Source organism: Lepisma saccharinum, chromosome 3, assembly GCF_977018435.1.
Source record: "Lepisma saccharinum chromosome 3, izLepSacc3.1, whole genome shotgun sequence".
Taxonomy (NCBI): Eukaryota; Metazoa; Arthropoda; class Insecta; order Zygentoma; family Lepismatidae; genus Lepisma; species Lepisma saccharinum.
In genome coordinates this window covers 130,602,319-130,617,934 of record NC_139231.1, presented here as the reverse complement: position 1 = coordinate 130,617,934, position 15,616 = coordinate 130,602,319, and the positions used below count along the sequence as shown (strand labels likewise).

Below are 15,616 nucleotides of genomic sequence, written 5' to 3'. Positions count from 1 at the left end.
TCATCATTTCCCCGTATTAGGCATTCAAATAACAGCTATCTTCGAAAGATGCACATATAACTATAAAATAGACAAAATTAGCTACTATAAAATTCAAGTAGCCCATTCACAGAAATGGCCAGAAACGGTTTTTAAAGTTAAACCCATATAATTCTAATAAACTTGGTAAGACATTACAGTTTGAAGCCAAGGAACAAAGAAGGAATTTAGGACTAATCCTCAGCCTATAAAACATATATTATTACTTAAGTTATAAAATAAATCTCCGCGTTCAGTTGACCCAATGGCGCCACTGTAACTACCTATAAATAACACAGCTGAAGAGTAGCTAGGAAATGTAGGGTTTTACCATTAAAGCAGAGAAAATGGGAGAGGTTTCTCGAACGCAGAGTTTGTATTCCTGCAGGCGGACCATGTCTTCCAGGGACTGGAATGGCAGCTGAGCATTCTGTACGGTCAAGTGAGATATGAGAACTGCAGAGTAGCAACTTGAGATAAGGAGCCCAAATAGCAATGCACAGGTAGTGGCAAAGACGTGTGAAATTCCATGACAAAATTCTTCTGTTCCTGCAATATAATAATATCTGAACAATATAATTTCTTTGTAGATGTAAGGTAATACTTGCTTGGAGCTTTCACACTGATTTGTTGACTATGCCCGTTACTTCAATTTGTAACAATGTCAATAAATTTGTGCGAGAATAACTTACACTCGTGGCAATGTTTTTGTTCATTGTCATATGCAAGCCATAGAGGGTGATTAAAAAGTCCACCGTAGGACAGCTACAGTAATAGTGCAGATAGTGAAAAAAGGAAGGAGGAGAAAGTTATTGGAAATACGTATATGATTTGTATCCTCTTCTGAGAAGTTACAACTTCTCTAGAAGATTATACAATTATTATTTTTTTCTGTAAGTTTTAAGCTATACTATAAATGACAGTTTCATGGTATATTGCGAGGAACAGTTGGTGTTATACTCTGTGAGGTTTTTTCTTACTTTTAGTGACCTTATTTAGATAAATTGTACAGCATATAATATTTAAAATCATGTAAGAAATTCTAACTTTTATATCTCATTTTATCCCGTTCATAATGAAATTACTCATGCGAAGAAACAACAAAATATCAAAATAAATTTATCTTGCGGAGTTTCCTATTTAAGAATTATACTAAAAGATAATTAAGATGTGGTATTCCTGAGAACCTTGTGTGGTTACCGCGTGGTGATTTATATAGGGTGGTGAAGAAGGGTTACTATTGGTACAGTAAAAGTCTAGGCAAAATGACAGTACAGTCACTTCGCTGGTCGCATTTCAGTGATATTCATATTACTTACTATATTATAGACAGTATTAAGGAAACACAGCGAACTAGACGGGCTAATATATTCTTACCCGGTAAATATGAACGTAGTCCCCCAGATTGAAAATTCAGGATAGCACCCTGCACACGGGACACACACACACGCACACACACACACACACACACACACACACACAGACAGAGAGAGAGGCATAATGAAAACAGCTGCTACTGAACTAACCTTGGTTACAAAGAATCTTGAATGTGGAAAACAAACACTTCGACATAAGGCTTCGACGTTCACAGCACTTCAGTGTTCTATGGAGCATAGCACTGAGAATTGCCATGACGAGGGTGGTAACTGCGAGGGAACACCACAAGGAGAACCTAAATGGTTTCAGGAAAGACTGTGAAGAAGGTTTGGGCTCTGGTCGTCGGATAAACAGAAAATACCTGTAAATAGAAGATTGAAGTTTAAGTCCACTTTATGCACAGATAGGTTAATCTAGACTCGACCTACAGCTTCCGTGGCGGAGTGGTTAGCACAACGCTATGACGTCAGGTGTCCCGGGTTCGGATCCAGTCTTCGGCATGGGTGTTGTTTGTGTAGATTCCTTCATCATATCATCACTCAGTGTCGCGATTTACCAGGTCACAGAAGAGTGACGCCAAATTACAAAAATCAAAACAAATACACTAGACCTACAGTTTAAAGTGGGATCCGAACCAGCATAGGCATCCAGAGGGTATTGTACCCGATTCCCCTTGATTACAAGGCGACGCCATTACTAATACGCCATGGGGAAGGATCGAATACTTGAAAATTCCTTTTCACACTACATACCCTTTATATGTACACCAATTCATTATGTTTTCAACATTCAAGAATTTTCTACATTCAAGGATTTGAACGAAAAAGTTAATAAACAGATCAGCATAATTCTCTTGCATCATAGGACATAGATGAAAATATGGAGCAAAAATAACGATAGACAATTTTTTTTCATTTTTTTAATATTTGGTTTTGGAATACATATATATATTATTTTATCTATGTAAAAAATTACCAAAAAAAATGTTATTTTGGGTTTGCCAGGCTTAAATCTGGATATAAAATTTCAATTGGGAAATTTTATCCTGAGCGGGGGAACGTGGAATGTCTGTCGGTGCGTACGAGTCTCGCAACTCAAAAGATGATGAGAAGGAGTTTAGGAGGTAAATGTCCGGTCACTGCCGGGGCGAACGTGATGCAATTGCGAAATACGCACAGAACAAAACGGGCCGGCAGTGATCGAAAAAGGGTCAGATCGCTTTGAGTTGAGAAGAGAGCTGGAGGTCTTGAGAAAAAGAGAGAGGGGTTCGAGACTGCGTGCCCGAACAGGGTAAGTTCCATCTTCTCTTGTGTCTGCCATTCTCAATCACGACGGTAGTGTCGTCGCCTTGTAATCAAGGTGTCCGGGGTTAGATATCCGGTGGTTTGTATCCCATCTTAAACTGTAGGTCCAGTCCCAATAAGCCTTACTGTACATAAAGTGGACTTAAAACACGAAATCAATCAATCAATTAACTCAGTACAGGAAAGTACAGATTATTGATATGACTTGTCTGTTGTATACAACAGCGGTCTCATCTCACTTCAACACCAAACATTCCACGCTCAATATGATAACATGGTTTTACTAAAGCGTAACGTAATTTATGACAATTCAAGACTGAATAATGTTTTTGGTTGAAAATAGATTTTGAAAAGGGGGTGCTGAGGAGTGTGCGGGGGAAAATTAAGGGGTGTGCAGCACCCCTTCGCACCTCCGTGACGCCACACCTGAATTCAAGACGGTGTAATCTATCCGTAGATAATATGGCATTGTTTACATCCCACCAGTCTGCGATTTCCAAAAATACAAGAAATGCCTTTTGGGCTAGTCGACACCAAACAATGAAATATAGCCCACGTCTTATCACCCACAGTAAACGGAGATTTTCTATTTCTCATCCAAGGCTTCAGCAACACTTACCAGCTCTGTAAAATGGGTTTTGTGTGTCTGTACTTGTTGTCTTCCTCCAGTGGCGTGACTGGCCATATGAATATGTCCACCTCGCCATTCTCCAGTTTCTTCGTTGCCCACGGACCTAGAATAGTGTTTCGAATGCCTGTCCTGCAACACGAGATGACTAGTCAGAAAAAAATTATTTGCAGAAAGCAATGCTAACTATAGAGAAGAATGGGGATGGAGGGGTGATGGGATGGGATATTTGTTGGTTTTGATATTATGATGAAGCAATGAAACAGGTTGATTGGATTTTTATAATCAAAATTATTATGGTTCCTCATTACCAATAATTATCATCTTATTGAGAAAAACGAACTCCTTATAATGAACAATACAAAAATTGAAATTACTCTGCTTCGTTTAAAGAAATCTAACACATATGGACAAGACATAGGACAACACATAACCTTCCTCCCCTTTTTGACTCAATTTTCCTATTTTTAAAAGAAGCGTGGAATGCTGGAAAAATTGGAAAAAATAGTAGTGTGACCTAGACTTGTCAATTTTAAAGAATAAAATACCGGGAGATTTCTTTACAACCTTCACACCCTCTAGAATGTTCTGGAAGACTAATGTTTTGAATATCAGCTATTCTCATGAACGCCCGAAACTGGGGAGAGGCTCCTGGAAAATGAATATCATCCTAAAATTATACAACCTTTGTCAGAAAAGTTCCAGGACTGAGATCATAGAAAATAATTTATTCAACTTTGGAGCTAATGGTCCTAGGTTTTGTCAAAATAGTCCCCTCGGCTATCTATACACAGCTGCCACCGTTTCTGGAAATCATGGAAGCAAGCAGGGTAAGGTTCATCTAGGATGCTTCTCAGCACATCTGTCACAAAACCGTTTGGATTGCTACCAATATCTTCATGATATTTTCCTTTCAGCGGTGTTTGCACACGGGGAGACAGAAAATAATCACACGGTAACTGGTCGGGTAAATATGGGGGATGTGGTAGAGCAGAGATACGATGCTTGGCCAGATATTCCTGGACTGATATAGCAGTATGTGGCCTTGCATTGTCGTGCCATAAGAACTACTGCCCAGATGCCCACAAATCAGGACGGCGCCGCAGAATTGCTTGACGCAAATGTTTCAGGACGTCAATATAAAGGTTTTTGTTTATATTTTGTCCTTCAGGCAGATATTCATGGTGCACCAAACATTTAGCATGAAAAAATGGGATCAACATTGTCTTTGGATCATCTTGCACTGAATCTCTGCCCTTCCGAAACCTTTTGTGCCATTCAAAGATACGGCATCTCGATAATGACTTGTCACCAAATGCTTACTGTATCATATTCCATGTTCCGCTAGTGGTTTCCCAGCTTAACACAAACCTTAATGTTAACTCTCTGCTCGGATTGCACGTCCATCACGACACTTGTATAACTTCCAACTAAATGCGCCAACAAGCCAAACAGTGGGCTGCTAAGCACAGCCCTGCCACATGGAAACACTTCCAAGGCCATTTCTATTCAGAACACACATCAGGTAACTGAATAACACCCATTTCTTGTGTTTGAATATCACAGGTAAAGAATAAAAAAAAATCAGTCCTGGAACTTTTCTGACAAAGGTTGTATATTTCATATAAATAATCTTATTTTGGTCACATTCATTTATGTTTTATATTAAGAGGGGGCCCGTAGCCAGGAGTTATTTGTAGGGGGGCGAAGTCAATCCTAGAGGGGGCAAATTTTTAATATATTGTGACGCTTTTGCAGATATAGCAGGGTAAACAGAGGCACTTGCCCCCTCCCCCAAAAGAGATAAAGAACAGAAAAGAGACGATATCTTGAAACTGTAACGAACAAAAAAAAACTTCGAGCAACATCAAATAGCAATATTTCGATAATGACCTTTCCAGATTTCCAAAGAATATAAAGTTTAATAAATAGGCTAATAGGGACTTTATCTACTTGATATTTTCAGATCGAAAATGTTAATAGACGATTAATATGTACAGTCATGGACACTTCTGGGTTGTAACGATCACATTGAAAGTTAATGGATTTCTTACAACCCAGAAGTGTCCGTGACTGTACCAACATCTTTGGGTCTCTCTACAGAACTGATTAAGGGAGCTCTTTATAAATCATGCTTCATAATGGTTCCCTCTAGTTTCCAGTATGTAAGATTTTTACGCACAAAGGAATCTAACGAGAATCCAATAACACCATTGTGTTGCGTTGTGCAAGAAAAAAAATAATTAATTAAATAATAATGGTTACATATTATCTACACTTTGATGAATTGTGTAAAAATTTGTAATACTTTTTTTGTACTTGCTAAAACTTTAAAACATGGGTCCCTAAGTCCACCACGGATTCTATTTCCTTCAAAGAGGAGGAGACTCTTGCATCACTACAGACAATGTTTGCCTACTGGTTACGTTAACCATTTTGCAAAATATCGTGTGAATTGTATTAATATCTTATAGTTGAAATACATGTTTTTTTCACCTGACAAACAAATAGGAATCCCTTGATTGATCAATGAGTTCTTGGATTACAGTGTCATCATTAATATTTCATATTAAGTTTCATAGAAAGAAATTGTTTTATTAGGGTGCAAATAATTTTACGGGGCGCCATGGCATTCTCTTTAACATTTTTTTTTATCATACAGATCGTTTGGCTCCAAGGGCCGACTCCCGCCGCCCCATAGCTATGGCTCTGAACTTGGAATATAAGAATAGCAGACATTGCGAGCGAAGCGGGCAAGAAAATTTTACGAAATGTATTCTTATTTGTATAAAATTTGAAATCTAGTGGGGGGTAATTGCCCCTTTGTGCCCCTTTCAAGTGCCCTTGGTCATCTGGAAGAAAAGTGCAAGGAACACGTAAAAACTAATTTCATCATGAGTATCCAATTGTCCTGCTATTCTTAGATTCTCCTAGTCTTGTTTTTTTTACTTCAATGTTTGCTTCCCCTAGAATGGACTTCCGTCCAAGGTCGGGGTGGGGGGAGGACAATGCCCCCTGCGGTTGCGGTACTGTTTATGAGTGTCTCTTCATTAATTTCACGTCATCACTCATTGTTGCGATTAGCTAGAAGTGGCAGCAAAGCAACGTTAAGTAACAAAAATCAAATATCCACTCCCTCTCTCTACCACATGCATCGCTATTACCAAAAGGTAGACTTGGGAAACAAAAATGTAAGCAGTTCCAAGTTCATAACAACACATCCAAGAAAAACATTCGAACACATTAGGCACCTTTAATACAAGACTACTCAAAATGTCATAACTGTTCTAGATACTGAAAATTGCGAAATCATTTTCCGAAGTCTGAATCTGGAAGGGAACCCGCCTCCCAATCCTGATACGACGTCATAGGGAATCCCATACACCCTAATAAATCACAAAATGAATAAGTGTCTTTGTTATGTTGCTAGAGTAACACATGATATAATTGTAAAGATTAGTGAAAATTCCAGGCAGGAATGTGTTCTGTATTTTTCACAGGGGGGACAAAGCAGTCACTCGGGGGGGGGGGGGTATTTGCCCTCCTGCCCCCATTCTAGCTACGGGCCTGAAGAGGGCGTTGCAAGATCATGATAACTTCAAACTGAGTTGCTTAGGGAGCGACAATATTATGGGGGGCATATACCATGTTTTGCTCCCCCCCTCCACCCTCCCCCCCTGGAAAGATACACCTTGCTTTCCTCTCCACGGAAAAAATCCTGCGGATGCCCGTGGATATTATCTGTTTTCGGTCTTGCTACTGTGAATCAACTTGATCAAAGCAACCACGATTTGTAATTATACGAAACATAATTAATATAAAGATACACAGACACTTCTCAAGCCGTAATACCAGAACAAAGTTATTCAAAATGAAATACTATAAAAAGGATAACAATAAATATATAAATAATACTAAATCTCGTCATTCCGGGAGATAACAAAGTTTCTCCGGGAAACCGGTAGAGTGAGTTCGATTCCGGGAAACTCCCGGCAATTCCGGAAGGATTAGTGTGACCGCTAAGGACAAAAAAAGACATGTTCCACCTAATAACATTCCTGTGAACGCCACTAACTGATGTGGCTATTACAGGTTAATTTAATCCCCCCCCCCCATGTAAGAAAAACGCTAACCCCATTTCCTTAGGAAAATTCTGATAACTCTACTACTGTTTGACGAGAGACTAACAAGAAAAATCCAGAAGAATATTAGTTGTAGCCTACCTGAAGTGCAGATTGTCTTGTAGAATGTTCCATAAATCACCAAAAAGACCTCCGAACTTCCTTTGGAACCATTTATACGAAACAAACGGATGATTCTGTAAAAATGAAGAATAAATGGAAAGTAAATCGACGAAGAGCTTAAAAATGAAAAATAACACATTCGCGTAAAACCTAGGATATTTTATACGTACCTTGGGAAATTTTCAGAGATAAAAACTTATTATTTCTAGGGGAACCGTGGGCAGAACGGAGCACGTAACTTTTAATGTTAATAAAAATTACACTATTAGATTTAAAACTATAAAAAAAACTCGAAGATTTCTGGTACAAACCTGCATTGAAAAGCTTTACGAATATTGAACACACAAATGTTATTATTATTTTTTTAGAATATAACAAACGATGCAAATTGCTTCTTTGTTTTGAGCGGTTAAGACGGGGTACCCTGGTGTAGTTCAAATAGACTGAAATTAAATTCCGACAAGTTCACATACATGTTACTGAGACAATCAATTTCAAACGAAAAGAACAAAGATAGCCTCCTTCTTAACCTCATGAAAGATATGGTCTTGAAAATACGTGGGACAAGCATACCGCATAAAATGACGCCAAATAACTTGGGTTTGATATTTTACTTACGAGGGGGGAGGGGGATTGCTCTATCTAGCTTTTATGATTGTTCAAATTATTAATTATTTGCCTATTCATCGTTGTTTCCTTCGTGTTATTTTTATTTTACAATTAAGTTGTGAGAATTCTTTAAGTGTATAAAGATGAAGCATTTTGTTTTCTTAAGTGCGGGAATTTTATTTCTAAAATAAATCACCATAATAGGCAAATTATTGGGTGGGCTTGAGCCTCACAGGTCCATCTAAGTTGGCGCCACTCAGGATTTTATTTCGGGAGGGGCTCATCCCTTCATTATCAGCAGCCGCCATCTAAAAGTGAAAAAAGGGGTAGTCCTGAAGATTAATTTCTTAGTATATTACAAATTATTATACAAGATGTTTAATCCTGATAAGGAAGTAAAAATAATTACCACTAACATTATTTCAATTAGATATTTGTAGGATTTCGGGGGAGGCTTCAGTCCCCTTGGCCCTCCCCCTAGCTACATGCTTGGCGCCACTAATCCCATATCTATAAATGTCAGTCTCGAAAGTAAGGATCAGGCGCAAGGAATGCAGAGGAAAATCACGAAAAATGAGATACAATCCTTTGCCAAGGTAGGGACGATATACAGTATGTATTTTTATACGTATTTTCGAATCCAAGTTGAGCATAGTCAGTGTAAACTTACCGAGCCCGCAAGAAGAACTCGAATTTCAACCCCTGTAAGATTCGCTCTCCAACGCCATTGATTCCCAAACGACAAGCTCCATCCAGAAGATTCGGTCCATGAACCCATCTCGAAGAACTTGGGCTCTACTTGGAAGGCTGGCTTCAGCACTTCTACCATCACCAGAGACTGGCGCTCTGGTTTAGGCACCAGGCAATAGACGCGTGTTCTCGAAGAAAAGAAGGTCGAAAGGAACACACGTTCCATGTCATTGTGAGGTGCGAGAATTATTAGCGCCTTTAGCAGCCGAACCTGAAAGAATTATATATAGAATCCCGTAACTACACCTACTTCTAATTACATGGATGTAAAAATTAATTCAAACACTTTTTCATACGGTCAGTCTCGCCGAAAACATGGGATATTTTATCTTATTGAAAGTTCAAAATATTTATAATCATTTTAGCTAATTATTTTATTAAATCATAGGCTATAGATATATAAACAGTTCAAAGAAATATACATTGACTCATGTTTAATATAAAGTAGATCTTCCCTGATCCTTGTTGATTTTCCATTTGTACTTTGGTTTCTCTATATTTATCTATGTAAATCGCGACGATGAGAATGAATGATGATGGATGAAATAGATGATAGGACAAACACACCCACGATTCTAAACTAGACCGCATTGTCTTGCAGTACGTATAATAATAATAAATAATAAATTATTTATTTCCGTTGACCCATGTCCATAGGTATAAAAATCGTCATATAGCAATACATACAGTAATAAAATATTAATACAATTATAGACAAGAATTACAGTAATGATTTGAAGAACTTCTACATGAAGGAAATCCTAATAAAGGAGAATACACTATGGGAATGAAATTACATACAATATTTAAGGCGAGCACAATAATAAGCGAAGAAATTATTTTAGTGTAAAAATAAAATGTAAAAGTAAATATGTAACTTATGCAACATGGAAGACAGTGGAAAAATGCAAAATATATTGTAGAGATATGGAGATTATTAAACCGAGAAAACCTCGTCATGGTAATATTCACGCTTGTTTATTTCCTGGAATTGTCCGACCAGCGGGCGATCTCAAGAATGCGCTAACTTTGTAACTTCCGTGAAAACAATGACTGAAAGGCAAACGCGTGGATCTAAACAAGATCTAGCGTGTTCGAAAGGTTTAACAACCTTTCGAAGCCTAAGATTATAAAAGGGAGCTCACTCCCCGAGCTCGCTCTCATTTGAATTACTTTTATCATCGACGCTCATATGGATAATTAGTCTCTGATTACACTTTACTCTACAACACATTACAACCTACAGACTACGACTACGGAACACGAAGTTACGGCTGCCTAGCATGCAACGAGTCGCGAGGGATCGCTCGGTTTGGTGAGCCAAGGGTCGCAGGATAGAACCTTGGCACCAGACACAATTCGGTCTGCAAGAAGCACCTGGACAAGAACATCACACACCTACCAGGTATGAACAAGCGTAAATAACCTTTACATTCAACATTCCATATCTCTACCCTCTTAATCGGAGTAGGTTCAGCTAACAGGTACAATTAAGCTCTACCTAAATGAATTATTGAAACTTCCCTGTGACCTCAAATCCCAGGTAAGACGGGATTACAACAATATAAAGAACCGATTAATGATCATTTAGGCACAATAATAGCATATAGTGAATAATTCCTATATGATAATATAAATAGTGTAGTTACATTTCCTGTACAATGGAACTATCTTTGTTGACAGTTTATGTAATTATAAATATTTAGAAATTTAGAAATTCATTTATTGAATAAAAACAATGCCGTAATAAGAATTGTGTATACATTTTATTTAGTGTATTTAAAACTGTTAAATTTGTAATTTGTGCATGTATATTTTATATCATATATTCCCTATACGCCTTCATGGCGTGGTGCTATGCACAGGGGAACACTTTACTTTTTTACTTTTATATTTTATATCATTACTATCACATGAAAATTACCCATCCGCATCTGTTCAACATTGTGTGTTATTTCTACTGTCGCAGGCTCTGGCGTACGCAGAGGGCGGCTGAAGGGGTTACAGGCCCCTCCGAAATTTTGAGAAAATCAACATTATTAAATAAAATCAGTAAAGAACTCGGGAAAAACCAGAGTTGGTAAATGCAAATTCGCCTTAAAATATCCCTATTGCCATTTTTGAGAGTGGAAAGTTTTTAATATACGAAATATATTATTCTGTATGCCGCCTCCTTGTAAGGAGCTATCCACGTTTACAATTCCAGCCACTTCCGAAACAAAATCCTGCGTACGCCAGTGGTCACAGGTGCTACTATTACTAATAAAACTGTTAAAATACTGCAATAACGTTATCGGTGGATTCATACATAGTATAACCAGGCACACACCTTTCTGTCCATAGACATCAATGCTGCCATAATCATGGACCAGTCCTGTTCATCATTCGACACTGCGACGATTGTTTCTGCGTCGGTTAAGTTACCACCTGTGACATTGCATTCGAGGAATCCGATCTGCAATTTACGATTAATTTTGCTTGCAAATTTGACTATCTGGAATTCCTCTCTCCAATCTGAAAAGGAAGAAAGAGGGGTTGTTAATCTTCAGTGAGTGTAGGAGTTGAATATTTCAGTATTATTTTAATACCACAAGTATGCGACCAATTTGCTTCAGCAAAAGTAATTACATTTTCAGAAAGCTTACCATCAGTGATGACAGAAATGACATTTCGTTCCTTCTCATCACGTCAGGATTTTTTTTTTTTTACGCTTTTTCAATTTCTAACGAAACCACCTTTTTGCTTGTATAAGACAATTAGTTAGGATATCTACTTAAGTAATTTGCAGTTAATTTCAATTTTGTTTTAAGAAACTTGGCGTCCAACAATGGCCTGATATTGGCTTTCAATAATGCCCTGATATTGGCTTCCAACAATGCCCGAGTATTGCTGATACAACAATATCTACCTATTGTTTCAAAATGCACGTGAAGAAAATACTCATTTCTTCACTGGCGTTTGTTACAAGCCGGGAAGAAATAACCTGGCAGTAACGTCACTCCCTGCTAAGTCAGCGTTGCCAACTACTATGAAAGGAACCATAGCACGAGTAAGAGTACGAGCAGCAAGAATCGCGGTGCAAACTACCAATCTTCAATTTAATGTTAGCACTGCTAGATGTTTATTTTATGTTTGTTTATTTTAATTATTTCATATAATTCGGCTTTCAGCAAACCTTCTGCATGCGGAATATTGTGAGATGATAGCCACGACTTCATTTCATCCTTCTGCTGTTTGATGTTGGGATTTTTTTCAGTAACTTGTTGTGGTATGGAGGATTGTCACACACAATAACAAGTTTGGGGGCAGATTGGAAAGAAGCTGTTCTTCGAACCACAACATAAAATGGTTAGCGTTCATCTCCCCATGATAGTCACCAGAAGTTGTTTTTGAAAGGAACACTAACTTCGCCCCTCCACAAATCCACTTTCACCACCGGCATGCACAATAATAAACCTGGGACCCTTTCCTGTTGGCACTTTTAACCCCCACCCCCCCCGAATCTTTGGAATCCAGCCAAACTTTGGGGACAGTGTGGTGTGTGTTCACGAAACTTTCATCCATATAAATGAAAGACCGGCGGTTTGCTCTGTGCGCAGTTCTTTAACTTCACGCAAAAATGATCGCCGCAACGCAACGATGCTGTTTCGTTCAAGGAGTAGCTTCCTGCTGTTTACGCTGTGCTTTTTTAAATCTGAATCCTAATTTTCTTATGATCATACGCAACGACCAACGCGAAACCTTAAAATTAACATTTTCTTGCAGTTCCTTCATCAGTTTATGTATGGTGACAACAATGCCTTTCGTGTATTAAACAATGGATTGTTTGGCGCACGACTGCTTCATCAAAAGAATACAGATTTGTGACACGTTGCTGGGCGTTCGGTCGGTTTTTGCCCGCCGTTGAAAAAGATTTCCCGCTCGCAATCGCAACACTTTTGTGTTTCTTCTTCAAAATTCTCCACACAGATCTTTCACTGACACCTGTCGCCACGGGCGTTCTGTGAACAGCTGTGGTTTTGTTTTCATCGCAATCAAAGTACTTATACACATTGAAAACTATTTCTCTTGTATCGCTGTGCAAGGGCTTACCTTTCTTTACTCCACTGCTCATTGTACAACAATGACAAAACCAACCAAAAAACCCTCCCTAACAAAGAAACAAAATAGCCTGCAATCCCTCGCTCGTAGCTGCGGTTTGTTAGACTAATTAGCAGTGTGGGGGTTTGCACGCCTGCATCACCCCTCTCGGAATGATTTCGATTGGTTTGCACGCCACCTTGTCGTCCGCTCTAGCGAATGAGCCTTCGCTTCTGGAAGGAGAGGTGAAGGTGGGAGATGACGTCACTGCCAAGCTATTTCTTCTGCGCTGTAGTTTCATTTGGGAAATGCTGCTCACTTGTTGAACTGTTTTTCTGTCTTGGATTTAACTGCTTTTAGGTGGTCTATATGTGTTCGTGTGTGAGCTTATCGAGGAAACCTAGTTTTGAGATTGTAGTGTGAAGTGGTGCTGAAAAATGTCTCACCGGGCATGTAGAAATCATCCTAATAGTTTATGTTACACTTGTGGAAGTTATATGTTGCCAACACAGAGGAGAAATATTACTTCTTTCTACAAAAAGACCTACTTTGCTTATTTTGGTGTTCGTCTAGGCGATCAAGACAAAGCCTAGGCACCTCATTACATATCAATGGCTTATTGCAGAAAGGGACCTGAGTCACTTTTGCACAATTCTGAGAAAAACAAGAAAAATCGTATAATATTGAGAGTGTAAGAAAGAAATGTGCTGTTGTTGGCTCAATTTTTTAGCATAATGAATAGTTAATTTTGCAACCCTCAATGCGCCCTCCTGCAGTATGCTGCTAGAGACAGAGGAGATGAAATAGTTGTGACTCCGATACCTCAAAAATGTGACTCAGGTCCCTTTCTGCAATAAGCCATTCATATGTAGTACGTGTTGAGTGAACATGAATCAGTGGGTGAAAGGAAAACGCGCTTCACTGCAGTTTGGTTGTCCAATGGTGTGGTTGGAACCTCGAGATCACACAAGTGATTGTTACTTCTGTTTATGTAATAACGTGCAAAGCATAAACAAGAACAAGAAATCCGTGAAATATCCCAATCTTAGATCAGCCATGCGCCCCCTTCCACACAGTGATGAACTGCCAATCCCTGCACCTACGCAGCTGGAGGATAACAGTGGTGAATCAGAAGAGACCTCTGAACACGAACATGATCCTTCATTTCAAACAAGTGGACCTTCTTCTCCTCGTCTGTTCACACAAGGTGAGTTAAACGATTTAGTTAGAGACCTGTATTTACCCAAAATTAGTGCTGAACTTCTTGGATCGCGACTCAAAGAAAATAATTTACTTCCTCCGGGAACTACGTTTGCTTGGTACAGACATGAACTTGTACATTTTTTTTAAAAGGTGGATAAAATGGTGTACTGCAATAACGTGGTAGGTTTGATTGAAGCCCTTGGAGTCGAGTATAATGCTGCTGATTGGAGGTTATTTGTTGACAGTTCGGTGAGGAGCATGAAAGCAGTACTGCTTCATAATGGCAACTTGCTGCCCTCAATTCCTCTAGGATATTGAGTAGTTTTGAAGGAAACGTACATAAACTTGAGGTTCATGTTGGAAAAGATAAAGTACAACGAGCATAACTGGATTGTTTGCTCTGATTTAAAAGTGTTAACAATTGTTCTTGGCCAACAAACTGGTTTTACTAAGTATCCCTGCTTTATGTGTTTCTGGGATAGCAGAGCACAAAATGAACACTGGACGAGAAGACACTGGGCAAAACGTACTGATCTTATACCAGGACAGAAAAATGTTGTGAGTGAATCTTTGATTCCTAGAGATGAAGCTGTCCTTCCTCCACTCCATATTAAGTTAGGCATCATGAAGCAATTCATAACAAGTCTAAGCCAGGAAAGCAATGTCCTTCAATATCTGAGGTCAAAGTTTCAAAACAAACCTGAAGCCAAAATTCAGGCAGGTGTATTTGATGGCCCATAGATACGCATTCTTATGAAAGACCAACATTTCCCTAACTGCATGAATGAAGTGGAAAAATCAGCGTGGATGTCATTCAAAAGTATATGTGAAAACTTTCTGGGCAACAAGAAACCAGAAAACTACAAACAGATTCTTGACGAAATGCTACAAAACTTGAAATTGTGAGGGTGCAGAATGAGTGTTAAGTTGTATTTCTTGAATAGCCATATTGATTACTTCCCTGAGAATCTTGGTGCAAAAAGTGATGAGCAAGATGAAAGATTCCACAAAGATATCAGAACCATGGAAACAAGATATCAAGGGCGGTGGAATGAGGTCATGATGGCTGATTACTGCTGATGCCTCAAGAGAGATACTAATGTCAATTACAGTAGAAGCTCAGTGAAACGGCGCAAAATATCTTCTGTTTGATATGTTAGGGTTCACTCACACTCTATGAACTTCTCATTATGATGGTGCACTGACATCAATGACAAAACTTGTATAAAATATTAATTCCTATGACTTGTTGTAATACTTCAGTTTCATTGAAAATACTCCAAACTTGATTAATGTACATTAATTTTAAAACGATATTACAAAAGAAAATGAAGTGATAGGAGAAAACTGAAAGCAGATCTGAATTCAGCACGCATAAGCTTATGTAAATCAGTTCTTACTTG

The 15,616-nt window shown here is 38.6% G+C and overlaps 1 protein-coding gene across 1 annotated transcript; it reads right to left on the bottom strand.

Annotated features, from left to right (window-relative positions):
• Nucleotides 1–328: 328 nt before the first annotated feature.
• On the bottom strand, nucleotides 329–13,463 carry LOC145985680 (uncharacterized). Its single transcript, XM_083119749.1, has 7 exons — nucleotides 13,457–13,463; nucleotides 11,260–11,444; nucleotides 8,851–9,141; nucleotides 7,551–7,645; nucleotides 3,319–3,459; nucleotides 1,545–1,756; nucleotides 329–567 (listed from the first exon to the last, which is right to left on the bottom strand). The coding sequence occupies exons 1-7, from the start codon at nucleotides 13,461–13,463 to the stop codon at nucleotides 329–331; spliced, it is 1,170 nt and encodes a 389-aa protein (XP_082975875.1).
• Nucleotides 13,464–15,616: the final 2,153 nt, after the last annotated feature.